This window comes from Cupressus sempervirens, chromosome 9 (genome assembly GCF_028749045.1).
Source record: "Cupressus sempervirens isolate cs-2001-9-10 chromosome 9, ASM2874904v1, whole genome shotgun sequence".
In the NCBI taxonomy this organism is placed as follows: domain Eukaryota; kingdom Viridiplantae; phylum Streptophyta; class Pinopsida; order Cupressales; family Cupressaceae; genus Cupressus; species Cupressus sempervirens.
Window position 1 is genome coordinate 799,144,035 of NC_143126.1, and position 26,599 is coordinate 799,170,633.

General features: G+C 36.4%; 1 protein-coding gene across 1 annotated transcript in view; it reads left to right on the forward strand.

The window, feature by feature from the left end:
- The window catches only part of EMB1211 (MORN (Membrane Occupation and Recognition Nexus) repeat-containing protein), a 79,385-nt gene extending 55,108 nt beyond the window's left edge, over window positions 1-24,277 (forward strand). Inside the window, exons 5-11 of the mRNA XM_089802122.1 lie at window positions 21,513-21,603; window positions 21,837-21,899; window positions 22,045-22,111; window positions 22,219-22,322; window positions 22,400-22,526; window positions 22,652-23,307; window positions 23,548-24,277. Coding sequence (XP_089658248.1) covers window positions 21,513-21,603; window positions 21,837-21,899; window positions 22,045-22,111; window positions 22,219-22,322; window positions 22,400-22,526; window positions 22,652-23,307; window positions 23,548-23,997 — 1,558 coding nt within the window. The 3' untranslated portion in view covers window positions 23,998-24,277. The remainder of the gene's footprint in view (window positions 1-21,512; window positions 21,604-21,836; window positions 21,900-22,044; window positions 22,112-22,218; window positions 22,323-22,399; window positions 22,527-22,651; window positions 23,308-23,547) is intronic.
- Window positions 24,278-26,599: the final 2,322 nt, after the last annotated feature.

The window sequence follows — 26,599 nt, forward strand, 5'->3', positions numbered from 1 at the left end:
CTAGCTACTACTACTTGCCTCATCCTTGTTCTTTTGATTATCATTTCGGCTTCCATGAGATTATCCGCCAGATCGTCCACCACGACCTCTACCACTATTTTTGTTATCAAACTTCTTGTTAAGCTTTTCTTGAGCTCTTAGGGAAAATTGACATGCCTCTTCAATACTATTCATTTGGACCAGACTCAATTCCTCTTGAATACTTGCCTCAACCCATTAATGTAACAAACAACTTTCTCCTTTTCAGCTTTTGCATGGTCTGTTTGGATGAGAGCTTGGTAGAACTCCTCGGTATACTCTTGAACCGATCTTCTTGCTTGCTTCAACCTTTGCATTTTCTTCAGCAGATCAAGCTCATAATCCATAGGAATGAATTGTCACTTTAATTTGGCTATCATTCGGTCCCATCTTGTGATTTTGACTTTTCCTCTTTTATTTCGCTCCAACTGAATATCCTGCCACTAAGTCTTTGCATGATCCTTCAGTTTGGCCTTCTCAAATAAGACCCTATCTGAATCTTCAATATCTTCATAATCAAAGTATTCGTCCTATTCATTAATCCAATCGATGAACTCCTCTAGGTTAAGATTTCCCAAAAATGTGGGAACCTCAAACTTAGGTCTTCTTTCGATCTTGGAAATGGTGCTAAAAAAGCTCTCTTGTTCTGGGTTCAAGATTGCCTCTTCTTCAACATTTTCTTATTCTTCACCTTCGTTCTCACTTTCATCGCTTATGACAAGATTTATTCCTCTGCGCATTTGTTCTTCCAATGCTTGCATTTGTCTCTGGAGGTCTCTAAAACCCTTAGGCATAACACTTATGGCTCTTTCACCATGCTCCCTTCTTGGAGGTATTTTCACTCTTCCGCTGAAACCCTAGTGGAAACCACCTCACAATTGGCGATCTGTCTACACACTTAGCCCAAACCATGGTCCTGGTGTAACTGCCTCACAATTGACGATCTGTTTACACAACTAGGAAAATCGGCTCTAGTACCACTTGATGAAGGGTGCTTCCCTTAATACCACAACAAACAACAGAAACAAAGAACACCACAAATTGAGAGAACAAAATATAGGCTTCTTAGTATCGTTGCAAATGTGAAATTATAAAATTACAATATGCAAACCCACAGGGGTGCCTTCCTTACAACAATTTGCAAGACAGAGCTGTGACTATCACCCAGAATTTTCTTAGACAACCTACGTGCCCTCCTTATATAGACACTTTTACTGCCCGAGAAGGTTCTAAACACTAAGCCCTAATTCTTGAGGCTGACCAACCTCATATTATATCATTTCATTACACTTTATTATATAGGATCGTCTCAAGACAATTTACAAATTACATTTTCGGATGGGTCCACTTTTGGAGACCATAACTAGCAAACCGTTGAACTGATGGGCTATTAGAACCCCATTTTGGAATCCTCAACTAGCGGTCTACAACAAACGGTCACACAAACTTTCATTAGTTGACATTTCGCCTTGTTTTAGAGCCATTTAGGCCTTCATCTCTGGACTTGAAGTTATGATATGGCAATGAAACTCAACCAGCTGACTAATATGTCAAAGATGAACCTCCATATATGAGATTAGAACAATCTGAGCACGTATACCAACTTATTAAAACTAGCAAGCTCCCACAAATAGCAACTCTATACAGGAATAACCCTTATTAAAACACAAAAACTAGAAAATTGGAAATAGAAATATTTTGGATGGTGCAAGGTTGCCTTTATGCCCAAGATGCTCTTGCATCAACTCTTCATAGCCATTAAGAGCTCCTAAGATTCTCTGTCCAACCAAAACAACCCATAAGATGCAAGACTAACATTGACCTCTTCACCTTCACCAAAGATCATTAAATTGGAGCAAGCCTTGTATTCCTTGAACCAATATGTTATGTGTAAAATGTCGAGAAGCTCTAGAATCAATGTACCAAGCAGAGGATTTGGCATGGTTAGCTGGTTTTTGGGCCTAAACACATAAATGAAAGACTTGTACTCAATACGCTCTACACATGGGCCTTCTATTGAGACCCTTCCTAGTTGGGTTTTTCATCTGCTAACAATATCATGCATTGCTTCATCATATGACCAAGCTTATTACAATAATGACATTTGATAGCCTTCTTGGAACCATCCTCAATTTTGCATTGACCTTTTTGTTGAAAGGACTTCATTTACCTTTGCTTTTGTCTTTGATAGTAAATGCTTGTTTTACACTTGTTATCTAGTTACTACTAATTGTTGCTTAAACCTATCCCACCATAGGGGCTTGTTGCATAGTTCATCAAACTTGAGGTCAACATTGGTGGAAGTATCATTGAGAGTTTTAATGATCAAGAGTGTCCAAGGACATGGAATTGAAAAAGCTAAAATTATAAAAATTAATTTTTTTTTGGTTTTTCCTAGGTTCTAGTAAATTTCATTTTTCAAGGTCTTCAAAGAAAAATTTGAAGTTGAGACTTTCATTAATCCCCTAAAATTGGGGTACAGTAAGTTATGACCCCACCAAGTCGGGGTAATAAATTCCCTAGTTTTTGAATTTCTTTATAACTTACTTTGTTTTTATTACAACTAGACATTCATTTGAATTCTCATGGCTGTGGTGACTTTTGATGTTTTATGAATTGTTTTTTGTTATAGTGTTGAGTAAGGAGATGGTTTTTGGATTTCATACAGCTCTTTTGAGTTTACAAGTTTTTCCAAATTGAACGTAATCTCGCAGGTTTTTGTTTCACAGCAGATATTATTGTTTCAGCCCATTTCTTTATTCAGATCAGTGGTATCAGAAAGAACTTTTGTTTACGCCAATTCACACAATATTCTCCTACCAAAGATTAGGATTGGATACAAAAGATTTGTCATAATACCCTTCTTTGAGATGCACATGATCAAAGATGTTAGACAATTCATCATACGTTATTAAGAAAATGGTGGAACAAGCTTTAAATAGTCAGTGAGAAGAAATGATGAGTGAATTTTCACACATCATTCAGAACCAACAACCCTTTGGGTTAGGAGCAACATTTCATGGAAATACCCCTTTCAAAGTATATTTAAACTTTCATATCCCAAATTTTGAAGGAAACATTGATGCTGATGAAATTGATAATTCGTTATCAAAACTCGATTGATACTTCTTTGTAAATCATTACACTGATGTAGAAAATATAACATTTTCTCTGTTGAAAGTTGAAAGTAATGTGAAACTAGCATCAAAAACTAAGGTGGAGAATAAAGATAGGGAATTGCCTGCTGGAGAAGGATATGGAATACTGTGATAACAAAGCCCACATAAGGAGAATTTGTGGAATGCACAAAACAAGCATACTTGCCTAATGAACAAAAATATATAGAATGCCAGTTGCTTCGACATAAAAGGAACCAATCTGTGCAAGATTACACAAATACATTACATGCACTCACAATAAAAATGGGTATTGAAGATCCAAAGAAGCACCAAATTCTGAAATACTTCAATGGACTTCATAGATATATTCAAACCATGATGTAGTTCTTGAAAATTGAGACATTAGCAACTGCTTTCAAATATGCTACAAAAATTGAAGAGAAATTCCAGCAGAAAGGGAAGAGAAACTACTTTGCCAATAATAAGCCAAGTAGTGAAGCTAGCAATAAATTTGCAGGAAAACAAGTGGCCAAGGACCTCCCTCAAAAACACCGAAGAATACATCTCGGGTTGCTTAAAGGACACAAACAAATACATGCATTTGGTTGTTGAAGCAATAAAAATTTAATTATAGAAATACAAGGAGAGGAAGTCAAGCCTGAATCACTGCCAACAAAAACTCTTAAGGAAAAGGAGTAATTGACTTTTAGAAGCATACCCATATCATCATAGTTGCAACTATCAAAGTATTGCCTCGTGAAGATGAAGAGCGGATGTTCTATTTACAAATGTGGGTTGATAGAGAGACTCTACATTTTATTGTTGACAATGTTAGCCAAAAGATCTTAATCTCTAAGGAGACAGTTAAAAAATGACAAGAGACCTACAACCATACTCTATGGGATATGGGTAAATGAGGGGCAAGATTTTTAAATAAATCAACAACGTCGTCTGCCATACTCAATCAAACCATTCAAGGATGAAGTAATCTGTAATGTAGTACCATTAGATGTATGTGATGTCTTGTTGGGGCTGCCATACATGTGTCAAAGGCATGGGGTGTATGAATCTAGACCAAACAATGTCATAATTAAGCTTGGTGAAGAGAAATATTGAATACTAGAGGTATGCCCAACTCAAACTGCTTCTTCGATTAATGCTAAATAGTGTAAACATTTGATTGCTCAAACTAGAGCTTGTGTTTGCTCATGAGTTGTCCTGAGGAAACAAAGTTAGTTGTCCTTAATACACATGCTAAGGTGGCAACAATAGCAAACCAACAAAATGAAATGGATAATTTTTTTGAGAGTATCATAGTGTGTTTTAGTGAATAGTGGGGTTCCCAAGACATTATTGAGCACTCTATTAATTTAATTCCAGGACACCTCTAGAACATGAGCCAATATATAGGAGGTCAGTTTTGGAAACGACGAAATCAAGGGACAAATTCAAGAGTTGTTTCAAAAGGAATACATTCGACCAAGTGCTACACCATGTGGCAGTCCAATTGTTTTGGTTAAGAATAAAGATGGGACTTGGAGATTGTACTGATCACAGGGTGTTGAACAAAATTATTGTGAAAAACGGATATCCAGTTCCTCAAATTGATGACCTCTTAGACCGACTTAGGGGGCTAAGTTCTTAAAAGATGATTTGAAATCTATGTATCACCAATTACCAATTGATCCAACAAATGCGTGGAAGATTGCAAAGTTCAAGGAGGGTTAGTTTGAATAGTTGGTTATGCCTTTTGGTCTTTACAAATTAGGACCAAAATAAACATTTTATTTTTATAGTTTCATTTTGACTTCAATTGTTAGTCCCTTTTCCTTCTTTTTCTTCGTGCTTCCTTGTTCAATCAATCAATCAATCTATCTAACTATATATGTACCTATATTTACATATATCTATAACTACAAATACGAGATAAAGAAGCTAATATACAGATTGAACAAGGAAGCATGAAGAAAAACAAGGAAAAGGGACTTAACAACTAAAGTCAGGATGAAATTATAAAAGTAAAATGTTTATTTTATTTGTCCTTAATACACATGCTAAGGTGGCAACAATAGCAAACCAACAAAATGAAATGGATAAATTTTTGAGAGAGTATCATAGTGTGATTAAATTACTAGTGGGGTTCCCAACAGATATTTAAGTTGAGCACTCCATTGATTTAATTCCAGGATACCACTACAACATGAACCAATATAGGTCAGTTTTGGAAAATGATGAAATCAAGAGACAAATTTAAGAGCTGATTCAAAAGGGACACATTTGGCCAAGTGCTTTGCATCCAATTTTCTTTGCTAAGAAGAAAGATGTGACTTGGAGATTGTATTGATTACATGGCATAGAGTGAAATTATTGTGAAAAAAAGATGTCCAATTCCTAATATTGATGACCTCTTGGACCAAGTTAGGGGGGCTAAATTCTTGAAAAAAATTGATTTGAGATCTGGGTATCACCAAGTACCAATTGATCCAACAAATGTATGGAAGACTGCATTCAAGTTCAAGGCAGGTTTGTTTGAATGGTTGGTTATGTGCTCTTGCCACATTTATGAGGTTGATGAATGATGTCCTTAGACCATTCATTGATTCTTTTGTGGTTGTTTATTTCAATGACATACTCATTTTTAAATGCCTTTTGGTCTTACAAATTAGGACCAAAATAAACATTTTATTTTTATAGTTTCATTTTGACTACAATTGTTAGGTCCCTTTTCCTTCTTTTTCTTCATGTTTCCTTGTTCAATCAATCAATCAATCAATCCATCTATCTAACTATATATGTACCTATATTTACATATATCTCTAACTACAAATATGACATAAAGAAGCTAATATACAAATTAAACAAGGAAGCATGTAGATAAGATAAGATAATGATATTAATGTCCAACAAAAGACCAAAAAGAGGTCATGGGACTGAAAGATTACAACAGTTAGGCTGCCACCAGCAGGAACACACAAAGGTGTCCGAAAATAAATGAATACAACCAAAGCAATAACAACAAACATAGAACAAAGACAGAGAAAGCACTAGGAGTCTTTCTTGGGCGAAAAGAGATCACTCACTAAATGATACACATGCCGATGTGTAGAGGCCTTGTATTGTCTCTGGGCACTCACAGAGGAGTGTCGCTGGTGCAAATAGTTAGAACGAGATCTAACACATTTGGAAAACCCATTAGATCGAGTAAAACTGGAAGGCCTTTTTACACCTTGTAAAGGAGATAATGGTGTAAAAAAGGGCAGTAATGAGCTGAGTAGATGAGTGCTGGTGAGGAAGTAGTGATTGGATCGTGCTATCACAAAGCATGGTGGCCTCACGAAGATAAAGTGCAAGGCATCTCTAATCATAATAGCTGAAAAAGTCATAGAGAGAAAAGCACTCCCAGAACAGACAGAAGAATCTCCCTTTGATCTCATAGTAAATAGGGCATCGAAAAAGGAAATGAGACTCACTCTCCACCTCCCCTAAAGTACAATGCATACAAATCCGCTCCCCACTATCAATGTGATGATTAGTATGAGCTCGAAGACGGTGGGAACGAACTCTGAAAGAACCTAAGGAGATTCGCAGGGCATGTGACCACCTTTGTGAAAAAAAAGGGAAAAACAAGGAAAAGGGACTTAACAATTAAAGTCGGGATGAAATTATAAAAGTAAAATGTTTATTTTATTTGTCCTTAATACACATGCTAGGTGGCAACAATAGCAAACCAACAAAATGAAATGGATAAATTTTTGAGAGAGTATCATAGTGTGATTAAATTACTAGTGGGGTTCCCAACACAAATTTAAGTTGAGCACTCCATTGATTTAATTCCAGGATACCACTACAACATGAACCAATATATAGGTCAGTTTTGGAAAATGATGAAATCAAGAGACAAATTCAAGAGCTGATTCAAAAGGGACACATTTGGCCAAGTGCTTTGCCATGTGGCAATCCAATTTTCTTTGCTAAGAAGAAAGATGTGACTTGGAGATTGTATTGATTACAGGGCGTAGAGCGAAATTATTGTGAAAAAAAGATGTCCAATTCCTCATATTGATGACCTCTTGGACCAACTTCGGGGGGCTAAGTTCTTTAAAAAAATTGATTTGAGATCTGGGTATCACCAAGTACCAATTGATCCAACAAATGTATGGAAAATTGCATTCAAGTTCAAGGAAGGTTTGTTTGAATGGTTGGTTATGCCTTTTAGTCTTACAAATGCTCTTGCCACATTTATGAGGTTGATGAATGATGTCCTTAGACCATTCACTAATTCTTTTGTGGTTGTTTATTTCAATGTCATACTCATTTTTAACAAAACTTTGTTTGAGCATTTATAGCTTGTTGAACAAGTGCTTTAAACTCCACAACAACATAAACTCTATGCCAACATAGAAAATTGTTCTTTTGGTATGCAAAGTATTTGATACTTAGGGCATGTCATTGATAGTGAGGGTGTTAATGCTTGTGATGTGTCGAAGGCACTTTGGGCAGTACGACTCCCTCCCTTTGCACCCTCTCACCCAAAACTCAACATAGAATAACCTCCTAAGACCATGGTGTTGGCTTTCTGTGCTCATCATACTGTCTTGTTGTACTGTATGACACTATTTTGTTGTGCAACACTTGTTGGTTGCCAACATTCCCCTTTGGGATTTGTGACATGGCTTAATTGCCTCTTGTGTTCTATAAGTCTAGTGGCTGTATCAAGCATCGATAGGTCGATCTTTTGTTCCAACAACCCTAGCTTATAACAAGTGGTATCAGAGCTTGGTCATAGGTTCAGATCTCCTCGGGTAACGCTGAGGGGGGATTGTTGGACTAATAGATATTCCCCTTCGGGATTTGTGATATGGCTTAATTGCCTCATTGTTCTATAAGTGTAGTGGTCATACTAGGCATTGACAAGTCAATCTTTTCATGCAACGACAACCCTATCTTGTAACAACACCATATGGTAATAACACTACCCCCATCAACATACAACACTCATGTACACCCTTAGGCTGCTTTGTACGATCCACAACACAATCACTTGTATGGTCCACAACACAACTGCTTGTACGGTCAAATGTCTATACGACAATAACACGATCTCCTACGTCAACCTACTTCCTCGATACAATATGAACATATTGCCTTAAGTGAAGTTTGGATTATTATTATTGCCAAAAGTAAAACGAGTCAATGCTAGAGAGAGGCGGTGCTTAAAAAATGGTGCATTGCACAAAGATGAAGATTTCCACATGCAGGAGGAAATAATGATAGTACTCTAGATCACAATAATCTTAGAACAAGAGTAGAATAGGGTGAGGCGTTACTCCCATTGAAACTGTAAATACCAAATAGGGAGGATCTTTCACCTCTAAAATAGTCGACAACTAAATTCCAGTTGGAATTCACAATCACACATAAAATACCAAATTCATATGCCTACAATAACTAACCTGGACTTAAACATGACTTTAAGGGAAATTCTTGCAGGATTACAAAAGGTGTTGACACATCCAACATGCTACCAACAAAAAAATTAAAAAGGGCCCACATGAGAGAATGAATTTAATTTTGGGGAGTTACAAAAATAAGTAAATTAAATTATTTAATGACATCGGGAACATCATAGTCTTCCTGGCCTGAGAATGCTTGCCTTAGAATAATTGTAAACTTGGATGCTCCAAAATCTGCTCCCCTTTCCAAGTGGGATTCTCAATTTTAAGATCCTTTCATCGCACAAGGAATTCCTTGAGTGTGCTTGATCTCAGCTTCTTTTCTCTGACGATGATCCTAGCCATTTCTAGAAATAGTTTATCTTTTTTGCCAATGGGTCACAGTTCCTTCAACAGAGTGGTACGTTGCTGTTGATGCGAGTTTTGTGTCACTACATAACATATTAGTAATTGGATATCCGATATGGAGTATCAAACATACAATTCCTCTCTTGAAAAGTTATTGCTCATGGGATATGAGAATAATTCCAATGTTCCTTACACTTGTGGATACTCATTCAGTTTTATCGATGTGATTCACTAGTAATCATGTAGGTGGCCTTACTCAAATTGTTGTGGATGACTTGCACTTTGGTGGGATGATGGAGATGGTGGTTCAGTGTGGATGCTAGATGGTGTTGATGGGAAAGGTGATAGTGGTGGAGGGTGAATGGTTCTTATGATTGGTATCTATCCAGCTCTCTTCTTCTAAACTCTTAAGTCCTAAACTTCTTGCTATCCTACTCTTACTCCTATGGATGGAAGACTAGCAAATGGACTGGGATTGAATCTAATGAAAGCTAACCAACGGCTCCACCTTCATAGACGCAATGATTCAAAGGAAAAATAAACTAGTTTTCCACACAGGGTTTCCCAACAAGCCGCTAGGATGCTAGTGGTCTAGTGTTAATCCTTATCAAACATCTACTAACGCTACCAGGCAACTATCCATCTACTTTACTTTTACTTAGCAACTTGAAATAAATTTTGCTTCAACAACTTGGAAAGAAATCTACTCTAACTATTTGGAAGTAGAAACCATGCAATAATATCAAAGGCTCTTAATCACCATGCAAGTCACAACAATGAGAAAGAAATAGCGAATTTTGGCATTATCTTATGCAACAATTTTCTCCAACTCTTACAAATGAGAGCAAATGGCCTTATAGAGGCCAAAATGTACAATCGACGGTAGAGATAAAGAGGCAAAATTTACGATCCAGATTGAACCCTAGAAACCTTAATTAGGGTTGCCACCCCATCGGCCAATGAGAAGATGCCACCTTGTTAATGGACCAATGAAAAAAATGGAAAAGTGGCAATCAATGAGAAGGCACCAAAATGATGGCCAATCAGAAATAGACACTTGTCCTATCCTAGAAAAAAGAGAAATCCACTTGGGCTTACGTTAAATGATCTTCTAATATAACTTTCCCTTTTTCTTTCATTCTTTTAGCTAAGGCAATGAACCTAGCTAGCCTTGCGTTGACTTCTTCCATGGGAGGACAAGGTGTATGCTTTATCTTGAGCTTCGCCAATCTCATCACACTGTTTGCTGCTTGTAGTGTCTTTTCATGATCCTTCTCATACTCTTTTGCGAATTCAACAAAAGCATTTAGGGAGGAAAGGGTGTTCAAATGTTTTTTCTTGATGGCAACCTTTCCTAGCTCATCCAATCTTGATCCAAGTCTTGTCTCATTGATATCCTCTTCTCTGATGTTTTCAAAATCAAGTGCCATCCCAACGTCGCTCATCATGGTTGAAATGGAAGTGTCGACGCTTGGGCTGTGCTGTGCAATTGCCTTCTGTATCTCTTCGAGTATTCTCAATTTGGTAGTCAAGGCGACAAACCAAGATTCAACTGTACCCAATCCTCTCTCATCAACCAACTTGGCCTTCTCCAAATATGCTTTTGGTAGCCCAATGAACATCTGCAGCCTGGGAATAACTAATTCTTTGATGGGAAGGAAATCCTTCCACTCTTCTTCGAATAATCTAAACTTGTTTCTAACAGTCACCAATGACCAGAATGTCGAGATGAAGGAAGGCAAGAAATTTCGCCCATCTTGGATTGTATCATGGATCCAACCCTTGACTTCATGCAACTGAGCTGATATCTCTTCCATATTGCTCCCGCTGTCTTGAGGAAGGGCTGCCTGGTGCAATTGTTGGATAGGCTGACAATCCCTCCAATACTTGTTCTCGGCCTCCAACTTTACGATTCTTTCATTTGCCTTCTTCAACCTTTCTCTGATTGAAGCTATACTGTCCTGAATCTCTTCACATTCCATAGCATATGTGTTTCTTCCTAAGTTGTGTTCTACTATCTCATATTCCTGGGCCACAATCTCATCCATTGCCTTATTGACTGTTGGTATAGCAATTTGAACCTTTCGGTGACCATCATTGTCGCACTTGATTACCTTTGCCATCGTCTTTGCCATTTGTTTCTGGTTCGTGCTATCACCCTTTTCTATTAATCCTCGGATGTCTTCCGCTGTTCGGGCAGTTACTACCTCGCTTCTTGGCATAAGAATTTGCCTTAACCATAGTGGTGCGGTGCATCTCCCCAAATTTGGATTTGGTTCGACTAACAAAGCATCACCAACGGCCTTGGGTGCTTGACTTATTGCTTCAATGTCAATCACCCCATCTTCTTCTTCACTAGTAACTACCATATCATCTCCTTGTTTGTTTTCTGAGAGAGGGGAGTACTCGGTGCTCTCACTGTAACCACTTGATTCTGAATCAGAGCTCACCTCTATTGCGGCCCCCTTTATCGCTTGAATTGACCTCTTGACTTCTAGCTTCAATTATGCTCTCTCTTGATGGAATTGCATGCTGTCTCTTGGTTGGAGGTTCCGGATGTTCTTTACTCTTCTCAACCTCCAAGGCTCTCGTCTTTGGCTGTTTCTTGTTGCCGGCTACTTCTTTCACCCTTCTGTCCGACTGACTTTGTTGGACCCTCTTTTGGCTTCATCTTTCTATAGGTAAGGGGAATTCTGTCTTTGTAGCTTCCTTAATCTTTCATTATACCACGACTCGGTATGCACATCAACTGCTCTTGTAAGTGCCTCCAAGGAAGGATCTTGATGGTCATCCCAATCTACTGGATTCAATTCTGTTCCTTCTACCATATTATAATCTTCCCTCAATACGTTTCCATCATCTTCCAGTTGATTGGGAATATCAAGGCCTCTCTATTTGATATCTCTCATCATGTTCACCGACAACCTTGAGAAAGAAAACTTTCTCACACGGAAGTCATCTTTGGCATTGGCCCAAAAGTCCTCTATAGTGGGAACATGCTTAAATGCATTTTCATGAGATACTTTGATAAGACCATTAGGATTGAACCCTTGCCTTGCTCTGTACCACCCTAGATGATACCATTCCAATTCCTTTTTGCTGCAAAAGCGGTCTGATCGGGGCAACTATCATTGCCAATTTCGATTGAGAAGGTAATCCCTGCTTTACCTTCATGTCTCATTATTCTATCATAGTGCTCAAGTTGCCTAGCCAATTCCATTAAAACTACCTTGTCGGGTGGGTATCTTGGAAGCCTCTTGGGACAAACTGTGCTTTCTGCTACTTTGATGTAGGTGAATTGCGGAAATTGGATGAACCAACTCCCAAACTTCTTTATCTTTGCCTTTGCTTCTGATGAAAGTCTCTTAGCAGGTGTCCCTTGTAGTACCCTTACTGTCTTCATGGAAAAGGCATCGCAAAATATCTTGTAATCCTTGTTGTGCAAATGAAGCTATGGATAGCATTCATGCACCAAATATGGCCCTGGCCCATTGCCAACTTCTCTTAAGGCCTTAAGTCCCGGACTCTTATATAGTCTAGCAATTAGGTAAAACAGATAGGGCCCCATATAGAATTGCTTTTGGTTTTGTACGGTTCTAAGTCGCAACTCCAGATTCTCACTTATGATCCTAGCCCAATGAAATCTTTTTTTTCCTTTTTCAATTTCATCAATGAAGAAGTACATCCAGTTTTCAAATTGCGTACCTTGAGCTAGGCCCATGATCCGACTGAGAAGCACAATGAGATCTCCATATTCTGACTTGAAGTTCGCCACTGTAAGCTTTGATGACTTAGTCACGCCCTTCTTTCTTTCATGTAGCCAATCTTGCTTTAGATGTGTGAAATAGGCCTCTTGGTTCTCCTGAAATGATTTAGCTGCTTGATCCATCATCACTATTGTCATGTTCTTGCACTGGGGAGTGTTAAATGCTTCTTCGATTACTTGTTCGCCAATATTGGCCAACACCCTCTTCCCTTTGTCAAAAATGATGGATTTACTAATCATATCGAACCTGGATGCGCATTCCATGACCAATTTCGGACAGGGCAATGTAGGAGGAAAAGCTGCCGTGTGTACAATTTCGCTTCTGTATATCTTCTTTGCCAAGGGGGATTGACCTTCTTTTAGTCTGTCCTTTACTTGTATCATGTTTATTGTACCAACATTGGTATTAGTTATTCGTTTTATTTTCGAGAAGAAAGTTGTTTTGGGCATCATATCCTCTTTGTCTTTCTTAGTATTTGTTCCCTTAGGATTCTTGCTTGCACTACCATCCTCCATCTCGTCGCCCTATTACAAGATGGTAAAGTGGTGGACAATGAATGCAAGGAGAACCACGGGAGACAGTATCTAGACAAGAATGAAAGAAAGAAGTCAGCTTAAGGACCCCGTTCAACCTTAAATGATTAAAAGTCACCTCTACCAATAGCCAGATCTTTCTTTTGGAATTTAGGATCAGACTTCAAGAACTTCAAATCCCTTGCAAATCAGAATTTTAATCTTTTAGAATTGTCCACCATTTGCCCCAAGAAATATGATTTTCATCATGTATTTCTTTTCCAAACTAAAATTGCCCAGCTCTGATGTAAAAATGCAGTCCCAAATGGAGAAAATCAGACCTCCATCATAAATTGCCTAGGGCATAAAAATCAGATCTACCTTGAAAAATTGCCAAGAGTGGAAAATTCTACCCTCAAAAACCAATTTGCCCAAGCATGGAAAGTTTCCAATCTGCCCTCCAAAAGTCACCTAGGTCATAACTCGCAGCCCTAATAGGAGGAGAAAAATCACCAAATAATGCAAAAATTTGTCTCCAAAGAGAAATCACCAAGGTCTGAAAATGCTTAATTGCAAGCAAAATTGCCCAAAAATGCAAAAAAATCTGCCTCCCAAGAGGAATCGCGAAAGGAAGAGGAGCTGCTCCAAGATAAAATTCGCCCAAAATGAAGAGAGGATTGCTTTTGCCAAAATCGCCAACACTTTGAGGAGGAAGAGTGAGAAGTAAGGAGGAAAGGGGAAGGAGGCCTCCTCTTATATGCAACTTTCCTATTTTCCATAGTTGGCTGACTGGGACCCTGGGAGCAAGAAAATATTAATTAGACCACTAAAGCTGGCCCCCAATTAAATGCTTAGCACAAAATTAACTTTGCCATGATGAATTTTACTTTTTAAATTTGCCAATTAGACCAAAATTGCAAAAAGAAATTAAATAATGCCTTGGAGATGCTAAATATTTCCATTTAATGATGATTTAGCAATTAATATGTCATTAAGATTGGATTTTGGCTAGCCAAAAACTGTTTTTTCCATATTAAATTACCAATTTTCATTAAAGGCTTAGAATTTTTCAAGGCAATTTTAATCCACTAAAGCCGATTTTTTTTTTTTTTTGCAATTCAAATCATATTGATTTTGCTAAGCAATTTTAAAAATTATTTCTAGAGTCTAAAATTGATTTTGCAATTTGATCTCATCATCACAAAAATTAATTTGTTCACCAAAAAAAATTCAAGATTTTCCAAATAACTTAAATCGAATAAAAAAATTATTTTTGAAAATTATTCAAATTACACAATTATGTCCAAATTTTCAAAAGAAAACGTTTAAGTACGAATTTTACAATTTATCTTGCCAAGTGTTGCTCTTTGAAATTTTTTTCAGTCTAAGGATGAAATTGGTTGTTCTTGGAAAATCAAGTTGAAACTGGGTGAAAATAAACCTAGCCCTCTCCCCTTTGGCCCTGAAGGTGTCCAAGACTTAAAAAGTTTTCAAAAAATCAAATCAAAATTTTTTTGGACAACTCAAAAATTTGCCATGGCGACTAAAAAAAGGGGGGTCCCCAAAATTTTGGGGCGATGGTGTGAGAACCTCACAACAGCTACCCATTGGCCTTCTTGAGATAGGACACATGAAAAACATTTTGAATCCGACTAAGGAAGTTCCAACTCGTAGGCAACTTTCCCACCAATTGAACCACATTTTACAGTCCATAGAAATGTGGCTTAGCATCTCCTTACTGTATCTACAGGAAGGATTATTTATATGGTTGAAGTTGAAGGTATACTAGATCGCCAACCTCAAAACTCCGCTCACTTTAGTGTTGGTCAATAATCATTTGCTTTTGGTTCTGAGTCCTAGGTTATCCTTGAGAGATCTCAAGATCTCCAAACTCTTATGTAGCTAGCTTTTGGCCCTGGTGCGTGATTGTCACCCAATGTGAGATCCACAGATGAGTAAGGTTCATAACCATATATCCCTATGAAGGGTGCCATACCTATTGACATGAGGAAGGTGGTAGTGTAACAATGTTCTCCCAATTGTTACCAATAGACCCATGCCTTCGCCTTCTACTCTGCTGAAACATAGTTTTTAAGGTTAATCCTCTAGCTATTTGTTCACAATCTCTGTTTGTCCTTCCTTCTGTGGGTGGTAGCTCATGCCTGGCGACAAGTCTGATCTTGCCAACAAAAATAACTCCATCCAAAAGGTGCTAAGGAAGTGGCTATCCTTGTCACTCACTATGTTCTGTAGAAGACCATGCAAACAAAATACCTCATGAAAGAACAACTCGACAAATTGAGCTGCCAGGTATCCGACGAAGATTTTAAAGAAATGGGCATACTTACTCAAATGGTCTACCACGACGAATGTGCAATCCTTTCCTTGCACATTGGGAAGCCCAGGAATGAAATCCATTGAGGTGCTATACCACTTGTGGTTAGGGATTGTGATCGACCGAAGTAGTCCTATAGGTAAGGTGTGCTTGGATTTGTTTTCATGGCAAGTGGAGCATTTTCGCATGTACTGCAGAGTGTCATTCTTAAGGCCCTTCCAAGAAAACCTTTCTTAGATTTGTCTATAGGTCTTTATGTATCGTGGGTGTCCAACCTTTTAAGGAATGTGGATCAGAACTAATACTCATAATTCAATTTGATATACTCAAATGCTCTTAATATAATGCTGATATGTTCTCCTTGATGATATATCTGTCTTGCTGATGTGTTCTTTGTGCAGGGTTCTCAAAACAAAATGCAATTCTTAGAGGAGCCTGCTACTTGTAATGGTATTGCTGTGTGTCTCAATATTTTCCAAGAGCAGTTACATGTAAATAATATATATGATACAAAGGGACATGTCTCATAGAGAGGCATGTCCCTACGTAGACCACACCCATGTAGGGGCACACCCATGTAGGGGCATGTCTCTCCATGGGGCATGCACTATTAGTAGTAGTCTAATACACGGATGCTGTTTTCATGTAATGCTTGACCGATAATTGTTATCGGGCTCAGATTAGTAAACACATCGCTAATGTTAATCGCTGATAACATTAGTATGTTATCAAACATAACAATCAGCAGTATATTATTCGAATGATCATCGACAATAACAATTCTGTTATGATTATCGAGCATTATATTATTTCAATAATCATCAGCAATAAAAATGATGTTATGATCATCGGGCATCATACAATGTTTATTATTGGTAGATAATAACTCAACACAGTGATATTAATGAATTAATCAAACTACTAATCAGTATATTGCCTATGTTAATGATTGTTAAATATATATTTGGAAAAAAAAATTGTGTGCGCGCATGCGGATTGGCATCAAGTCTCATGATGCCTACCAAGGAAAATATCTGTACATGGTGTCTCCATACACTAAGTCTCATAGTACACACCATGCCATATCTCTATATCTACTAATTCAATTACATGAGAGATATGCACTACTGTGATGTCCAGGGACATCATTATAACATGCATCATGATAGCAGAAGAAACTAATCCAATATCTTAATAACTACCAACTTAGTTACAAGAGATATGTTCTATCATGATCTCTAGGGAGATCATTATAACTTCCATCATGATATCAGGTCAGACTATTGTAAGGTCATCACCTTACTATAGTAACCACAAACAAACATATATGAAAGATTGTCACCTTTCATGATGTTTCTGCAGAATCATATCTTAATAACTACCAACTTAGTTACAAGAGATATGTACTATCATGATCTCTAGGGAGATCATTATAACTTCCATCATGATATCAGGTTAGACTATTGTAAGGTCATCACCTTACTATAGTAACCACAAACAAACATATATGAAAGATTGTCACCTTTCATGATGTTTCTGCAGAATCATGTAGTAACTCACATGCATCCAACATAAACGATATCAGAGGGTGGATCCACCATGGATATTCCCAGAGGGTGGAAGAAGGGCTTTCATATCAAACATCTCTCTCTCAGAGAAGGATGCATTCAAAATTCAAATGCATCTCAGATAATCACTGCTGCTGAGGCTTCCTCTGAGTAAGTGCTTTGATTCATAACTTCTAGCTTGTCTTCAGTAATGCACAAACTTGACTTTTGTAGAAGGCTTGGAGAAAATATCATTTGTCAGATCTTCAGTGATACTATATTCTGAATGAATAGCATTCCATCTTAGGCATTTGTCTAAAGGTTTTTCAGCCTATACACATGGAACTTCATATCATGAATCATGGTCCTCAACTTGCTGCAGTTTCTGGATCACTAGAGAAACCATCTCAAAATGGTCTACTCTCTCTAAATCAGTATGACATAGGAACCTCGAAGATTAAAAATGAATTATACCCTCTAGCTGCTCCCTCTGTCACAGGAGCATGCCCTGTTCACATTTCTAATTATGGAAGATGTATTATTTCCAGAGACTCTCAACATCTGGCACATATCCACAAGTATTCACAACATTGTTTGCAAGAGCAATTTCCTGTATGCAGTTGTACACATCTGATTCCATAGTAATGTGGGTGAATGTAATAAACTGTGGATTTATCCTCAGGCTTGACAACTCCAAACATTTATGATAATGTGACTTCCATTTGAAGCTCAAGTACATGCATCAACCTCCTAAATTCTTTGTTCAAGGTTGCCTCTAATGAGCTGTTAAACTCCCTTTGAGTGTGAATTTCTTCTCTTCAAAGAAGCGTCTTAACCATAAACTCAGTCCCATGATTGCAAACATCTAGTTCTTTCTCTTGAATTTAAACTCTTATGCCTCTTGATCTGTCCTGAAAGTAATTCAGAAGGAGGTTGCAAATAGTTCATAAAATTATCTATCCCTAAGTGGAATACCAATGATAGAAGGATATAAAATTTACTATTCATGAAATTACTACATAAAATTTATGATCAATATTCAGGGGTAGAAATCCTCATCTCTTATAATCAGTCATCGTTGCCCTCTTGGAATTCTCCCACTAAACTTGTACGGTCACAAGTAGATAGAACAACTATAAGAATGACGTCATGAGATGCTACAGTCAAAAGTAGATATAACAGCTAATTAAAGTGACATCATCAGGCTTTACACCTGATTATTCTATTTGATGGATCAGTGTCATAGAATCTTGGGTATCGTCATGCACGTATTATCTGAAAAAATCAATGTACTCCAAGAAGCCACATTTTTTTAATCTTACAGGTATATCCTTGAATGTTTTGTGCGAACGTTTCGTATGCCCACACTTGACATACATGTCTATAAGTGCACTACTGACGTACAAATTTGACTCTCTTCTTCTTTTGAGAACATAATAATGAATCACCAGGCCTCTCACAGCCTTTCAGTGGGCAAATGCAGGTATAACAGCGAAGATGTTATGAGGGTTTGGTTTCATTGCATCCCACAGTATCTAGTAGAAGACTTTCAATGCTTCATTAGAAATTTCATTCTGGGCACTCCTGCAATTAATAGTTCAAGTTCAACAGTAGTTGTTGATATAACTAATTGGTACTACAAAGTTTTACAAGTATGGCAATAGCAGTACAATGGGATGAACAATTTTTTTAGACTAGACTCGTTGTTCAGCCACATCTAGTTGCCTATCAATACTCAATAGTTCCCCAAGGAAGAATCAAGCGAATAGATGGGAGAGATAAGCTTCAGTCAGCATAGAAAAGACAGGCCCATCTATGAAAGGACATCAAACCACGTAGTAGTATATTCGAACTTCCTACTTCCACACAATGGAAATTACATCAATTGGATTATTTCCTTCAAACTGGTCCGTGTAGCCAGCTTTATTACTATTGCTGGAGATAGATGTTGATGCAAATTAGATACCTCACACACACACACACAGATATATATATATATATATATATATATATATATATATATATATATATATATATATATATATATATATATATATATAAATTACATCGATTGGATTATTTCCTTCAAACTGGTCCGTGCAGTCAGCTTTATTACTATTGCTGGAGATAGATGTTGATGCAAATTAGATACCTCACACACACACACACACACACACACACACACACACACACAGATATATATATATTCAATTTTAGAGTGTATATATCAGCATTTTTTTAGTTCAATTGCAGTCCCATCAAATGAGATCATATATCTCATATATACAATTGCAATTGACAATGCCTCTAGTGAGCTCTCGACCCAGCTTCCTGTCAAATATATCGCATGCGTTCTCCACACTTCTCATGCATTTGTGCATTATCTTTGATCCAACTGCATCCAGTTTGAATTTATTTTCTATATCCTATATTTGGCATTCGGTAATATCCGTCCAGAAGATAGTGCTATGGATTTATATATATGCCCACGCCAGAATCCCAGTATACAGATATATATATATATAATATGTTCCCTCTTGCTAGCGATTTTATACCGATGCCTCTGTGTTTGTCCTGATGCTTCTTTTAGGTTGCTTGATAGCCAAAATTATGTCTAAAATATTAAAATGAAACAACGCAACTATAGTCTCCAAAAGAATACTAATAATGAATGCTCCGATGGTAATATAAATGCTCAGCAACACCACAGTCATCAAATGTTGAAGTCCCCTTCTCAACACCAACAGATGCGCTCCAAAAGACATCTCCAAGCTTGAATCTGTGCTAGCATCTAATGAATTATCCCCGTGACTGCAACTGTATCAGTATTGAACCATTGATTATTTGCTTGGCACAGAATAATAGTTTCAGAGAGTAACAGTCTCCTCAAGAATATTAATTCTCAATGTCTCTCCACTATGTGCCAGTCCCACAGTTTTGCAAAAGTCTAAATATTTTGATCGGTGGGTACAAGGAGAAACTACAAACTCAAAGGCCAAGCATTGGTGCCTCAACTAGGAAAAAGGCTTCAAATTGAACCTCTTCTCTTCCAAACAATCAATACCATCATCCTCACACAGTGCCTGATGCTTGTGTAGGAATATGCTATGCTTGATGTAAATTTAATTCATCCTGGAGTTTCTCAACTGAAGTCTCCACATAACACAATAACCATGACAGGCAATGTTATTTCTCCAGATTTATACTTTTTTTTAATAAAAATTATTCACAATATTAAATAATAAATATGAATATTGTGTCGATATTTTTTTGGGGCTCAGCAAACTCCATGCTAAACCATATAAACTCAGAGTAAATGTTTCCTTACGTAATCCCAGAATTATGAAGTAACAAAAACTTTGCAACATTAACCGCAAATCTCCAAGGCCATTGTAATTTGCTTCCACTGCTGGATATTGTAATCTCTCTTGCAAATCACAGAGCAACAACAATAAGAACTTATTTCCGTGTAAATGTGTTTATAATGACCAAAACAGTGCAACCAGGTTTTTGTCCTGCTCTGATACCATGTTAAGGAACGTGGATCAGTAGTAATACTTCTAATTTAATTTTGTTGTCCATTTTGTAATGTCCATTTTGTAATCACAAAAGGGAGGCAACACTACAGAACTTTGACATTAAAGTTTTCAATTTCTCTAAGTTGATTTACTATATGATTTGTGAAAGTTGGTCATTTAATCCTTCCTAATTCATATTGTGAGTCCTTTTATTGAAGGTTCTTTTCAAGTTACCATCTTTTTTTAAAGCTTGATTAAAATTATCAAATCTAGTAGCATATGCTTGATTCTTGAGGCCTTAAAAATCCTTTATTGCATTTTAGTGTGTTTGTTTTGGTCTTTTTGTTTCCTTTAATCTCCTGCTTTCAGTCACACACCTGTTTCAAGCTATCTTAGGACTTAATTTGGGTTGTCAATCAAAAGATTTTAAGGTTTTAAGTGGATATGTAATCGGACTTTAGAACCTTGATTACATATTATAAACTTTAAATCTTTTATTTTGTTGTTATGTTGCAGTTTTTGATTTCTCATGCTCATAAACAGACAATAGGGAACAACAACAGCATAACAGAACCAACCAGCACTTGCTGAATGGGATTACATTGATGCTGTTGTCCTAATTATTTTTTACAGAACCAAACAGAAACATTTTTTTAGGACTGCAGCCCAAATTTTGGAATTACTTTTTCTTAATTAGAACTTCAGCCTATAAATTTATATCTCTCATCATCATGTAACTAAGCATTTAGAAACAGAATCATATATCAGCATTTCTACTCTTTATATTTCTAATATGTTGTTGGTACTCCAAAATAATTGAATACAGGAAGGGCATACTTTTGTAATCTGATGAATATATTTTAACTCATACTGTGTGTGATTTTGCATATGGTAGTGAAACGGGGCATTACAGATATGCTGGACAGTGGAAGCATGGCCGAATGCATGGATGTGGAGTTTATGAAGTTAATCGCCGTACAGTATGGGTAATGTCTTATTTGATGTCTTCTAATTTTTAAGTTTTACAAGCAATCAGGAATTCGCGGAGAAGGTCAAAAGCTTTACTGTTGGAACCGTCGACAATTGTAATAACTAATAGCAGAATATGCTAGTTTTTCTTGTATGGTCCTTCTGAATTGGAGCAAAGCTTGAGCAAGGACCTCTTTGATTACCTACAATTAATCAGATTACTCGTTGCGTTTGGTTATGGTGCCTGCAGGGTAGATTCTACTTCGGTGAGATGGATTCTGATTATGGAGAATGCAATGCTGAGATATCAGCTGTATGATGAGATTCATCATCCTTTTGTGTTTCATGTCTTTTCTTTCCCATATGTCCCAAGACACATGGTAGAGAGATATATTTACCTTCTCTTGAAGTTCCCTTTTAGTGATTATTTTAAAATTTTGATCTAATTTAATTTGCAGATGCATGCATCTTTAGCTGAGGTTGCAGCAGCAAAAGCAAGGATGTTTGTTAACAAGCCTGACGGAAGTAATTTCTCTCACTCCCTAGACATTTGCAAGACTGATTAAATCATCAATTAACGTTAGAAAACATATATAAAAGGCTGAGGGTTTGTGGTTATAATGTCTCTGAAGTGGTCAGGGAATTGAAAGGTCCATACTCTGATCCTCAACATCCATACATGTATGATGAAGAAGATGTGTGGATGGCGCCAGGTTTTATTAACCAGTTTTACGAGGTATTCAACTTATAGCAGTAAGTTTAATTTTTCATTTACTGATATATAACATTAAATTATAACATAATGGTTTACAGGTTCCAGAACTATGGAAAAGGTATGTAAATGATGTTGATCAGGAAAGACAAATGTGGCTAGACTCATATTACAAGTCACCTTTGAGAATACCAATGCCTGCTGAACTGGAAAAGTGGTGGTGGGATGGTATGTCTCTCCTTTAGCACAAATGGAGATTCTGAGCACTTTAAACTGATCTCTTTTGGGGTTAATACTTCCTTGTATGATTTTAAGTTGTCATGATGCTTATCTGAATCTGAAACTTCTTGCAGATCCTGAATTCCTCGCTATGTCTGATATCAAGGATCCAGATAGAGAAGTCCTCATCCATCTACCAACAAATCGGCTTATCAATTGGACTGAAGACTCTGAAGGACATGTTCGACTATTTTGGGATGAGTCTGGTGAGAACAAGCCCGACGGTCAATTTCTTCCTCTTGATTTTGATGAATTCGTTGGAGAGGAAGAAAAAGCTAAGATGGAGGAAGCCAAGCGTAAAGAAGAGAAGGTTCAAGCGACGACTAGAGTGCTGCAGCAAAAGTTGGGCAAGAAGAAAAATGAGGAGGAAAAACGTAATCGTGTTGATTTAGAATTTCAATTTTTTAAAGTTCAGGAAGAAACGGAAGGTTTGCTGGATGATTTAGAAAATCAAGTTGATAATAAGCATGAGTATGAAGAAACTGTGGAAATTAATGCTCAAGAAAAGGAACCGAAAGATACACCGGGGCCAGAAGACTCCGAGGGTGGACCTTCTCAGGATTATGAAGAAGAAGAGGAAGAGGATGATGAAGATGAGAAACCAAGGAGTTTTGGTACAGTTGCTTCTGCTGAGTCGCAATGCAATCAAAGGGTTTCTGATAGAAAGATGGATAATCATGGACCACCAACTCCTCCAACTCTTTTTGCATCTTTGAGCATGGTTTCTACGGTGAAATACATCATTTTCCTATTTTCCTTCGGATATCCATGCTATCATGTTTTTCTTTTTGCTTTCTTAACCATGTGATGAAAGTGATCTAATATTTATGATTATTATAAACATCATGTTGCAGTTGCAGTTTCATGAAACTGCATCTATCAACCAAATTTTTATGGTAGAATGAAGTCCAGGTATACCATATTTCTTTTTGAAATTAATATTGACTCTATCTTAATCTTGAAATTACAGGTTGCAATGCAGCAGCTAAATCCCTTAACTTCATGGCTTAAAAGAAAACAGCATGGCTCTTCAAAGGTAGATTCTCCACATATGGAAGGTCCTGGCTATGCTATTCGGAAGCAAGAAAATTCATCTGGTTTAGCATTAATGGATTGTCCAAAAGTCATAAACTATCCTCTGTCAAGAAACAGGGCGGTGAGACTGAAAGCAAGGAAATTGGATCAGAAACTTTCTTGTAGAAACACTAGATTTTCGATGCCATGCACAGGACTGGGATTTTCTTGTCATGTATTATCGAACACACAGAACTGTTTATCTAAACCCAATGAGTCTTATGGAAGGAAGAAGTGCCAAGGAAATGAGAAGAGGGAGCATAAACCAAGCAGAAAATATTTTTATAGACAAGAAAATATTGCACTCATCTTTTCTCTTTCCGTACCTGTGGAGGAACTTGGGTGATGGAGCTCTTGATTAGTCCGCTTAATTTTCTTGGTATACCTATGATTAATTGTATTTCAAAATTGTGAGTGACTCAGAATGTCATCTTTCCTCACGAAGGATAATAAAGTTGTCTGGTCAAAAGGATTAGTGATTACATTAGAATGGGCTGCATTCTGATAACTGATTAGATTTTTGGCCATATAAGACATCAAACATGGTCTTCTTTTACTCTTTTCAATGTTCCTTATTATTGAATCCTTTTAATGATAAACAACTTGCATAGTTGCAAGTCGCTTAATTTACTGTTTTCATAGCCAAAATAATATCTTACTGATATGAAACTGATCAGCTTGATCTTTGTGAATGGAGATATTATAATGGTGTGTTCTGTGACACCTACATTAACCTTCACAAATTTGAGATTAAACAAAATTCATTAAAGGGTCGTGACTATATTGAAGGTGACAAAATCATGGTTCTTTTCTTTAATTGTGGGACGAATAGTTTTGTTTTGGCAAAAGAGGGTTTATTCAGAGTTTCTTAGGAGGCCAGAAGGCATGGTATTTAGTTATTATGGTGGGTGCCTGCAGCAATGTTCGTAGTGCTTTATGCCTGTAACTTTTTGATGTTTGAATTCTCATTGAACGCATTGTGACAAAACCTGTACCATCATATGTTTGTTTTAAGGGCGGAGGATTCACTTAGATAAGTACCCGGTTTTAAACCTTTGTGCACTCAAGGTAAAAGTCTACACAGAGCATGCCCTTACTATGGAGGTTTTGAATCTTCAACTTGGAATAAATAGATTTGTGAAGTTTTACGTGATTATTGGTGTGTGGATATGCCAGAATTTATGGGATACCCGTTATGATATCTGATTCGTGGCACCAAACGTTTGTTAATTGGATGCATGTTGCTCCGCATTAGAGAAGATCGAAAGACGTACAAGAATATCAAGTGGTATCAGATAGTCAGCAGACAATAATTTTGGTCTAAGCTCAGTGTAATGGTGATGCTTCCGAGTTCAGGTGTGTAGAATTTTGCAGCTATAGAAAGCTTTGATGGAAAACTAAATTTCAGTCTTGTCATTCCATTCTCAATAAGAGGCGCAAGTGTCAAAGTTCCTGCCATATGCATAGACGTTGAAGTGTTGCGAGTTGGGAAAATGAGAATGAGATTTCAAAGTGTCAGGGAATCTTATGGTAGGGCAATTTTTCTCCTCCCATAGAATGCATATGGGTGCAAAGTAACGCAATAGGAGCCCCCCTCCATGTATATCATTTCACCTCCTTGAACTCCCTTCTATCACATTTGTCAAAAGATCCACAAATGCATACATGCATCACGAAATTGCTTTTAACTTCAAAATATTTTATGGAAGTACATATTTTTCAAAATTAATACATCAAAGAATGTAGAATGAAGAACTAATTAAAGAATTTTATACATGAAACAACATAGTTAACTATAACTGATGAAATGGAATAATCAATTTATTTATTTGCCAAAAAAAAATGTTAATATTTAAACTTATTAGCCATACAATTTTTTTTGTTGATAATGTACGTGTAAGGAAGTCCATAAATTTAATAACATAAATAGACAACTTCATAACCTAGAGATTTTCTTTTAAAAAATTCTTACTAAAAAAGAAATACTAATTCAAATCATGAATTAAGAGATTTAGCATTAGATATGTGAAAAAAAATGCAACTCCTACTTCAACAATAAAAAAAAAAGATATCCAAAATATTTTTTATAAATAAAAATAATAAGAATTAAATTTTATATTAAATAAATTAAAATTAGTTCAATAAAATAATAGTGCCTGTTATAATTATTCATTAAATAACTAATTATACCTTTTTCTTAAAACATAAGGAGCTAAGAATTCTAGTAATTTATGAAAAAAAATTAAACAATTTTTTTCAATAATAAATATAAACTCAAATTGGCAACATTATTTAAAATCCAAGGGAATGGTCAATGAAATTTTGACTGATTAATTTTAAATGTAAAGTATGATTCATTACACCAATATAAATAAAAAATCGAACCACGAGTATAAACCTTATTAAAGTTAATGCATTTTAAAAATACACTAACTTGTTTAAAAAGGATGGAAACAAATGAAATCTCTATTTTATATATTGAGATGTCATAAAATAATCAATAAAGTTTTTAAATATAAACTTTTGCAAGGGCTTGTGAATCATCAATCATTTAAATGCTAAATTAGAAACATGTGACTTGTAGACCGTAGTTCTTATAAATGCAATTAATTTTAAAAACAATTATTAATACAACAATTTATATTGTAAGAGTTATTTGATAAAACACTTGAATTAGATTTATTAATAATAACATTAATGATATTTTGATCCTTTGAATCTTTTGAATATTCAATTTTATTGATTTTTTTCAAATGAAATTTAATTATTTCATTGCCTTTTTCACTCATACCAATAGAATTCTCAATAACTAGTGTTATTTAAATTTTAAAAATATGTTTAAATTATGAAACTTTACAAAATGTAAGTAAGCTTCAAAAATCTACAAATTTGATTGGTTCTCCAAAAAGTATTGGCATCTCATGATTCCAATAGTTACCGAACTAACA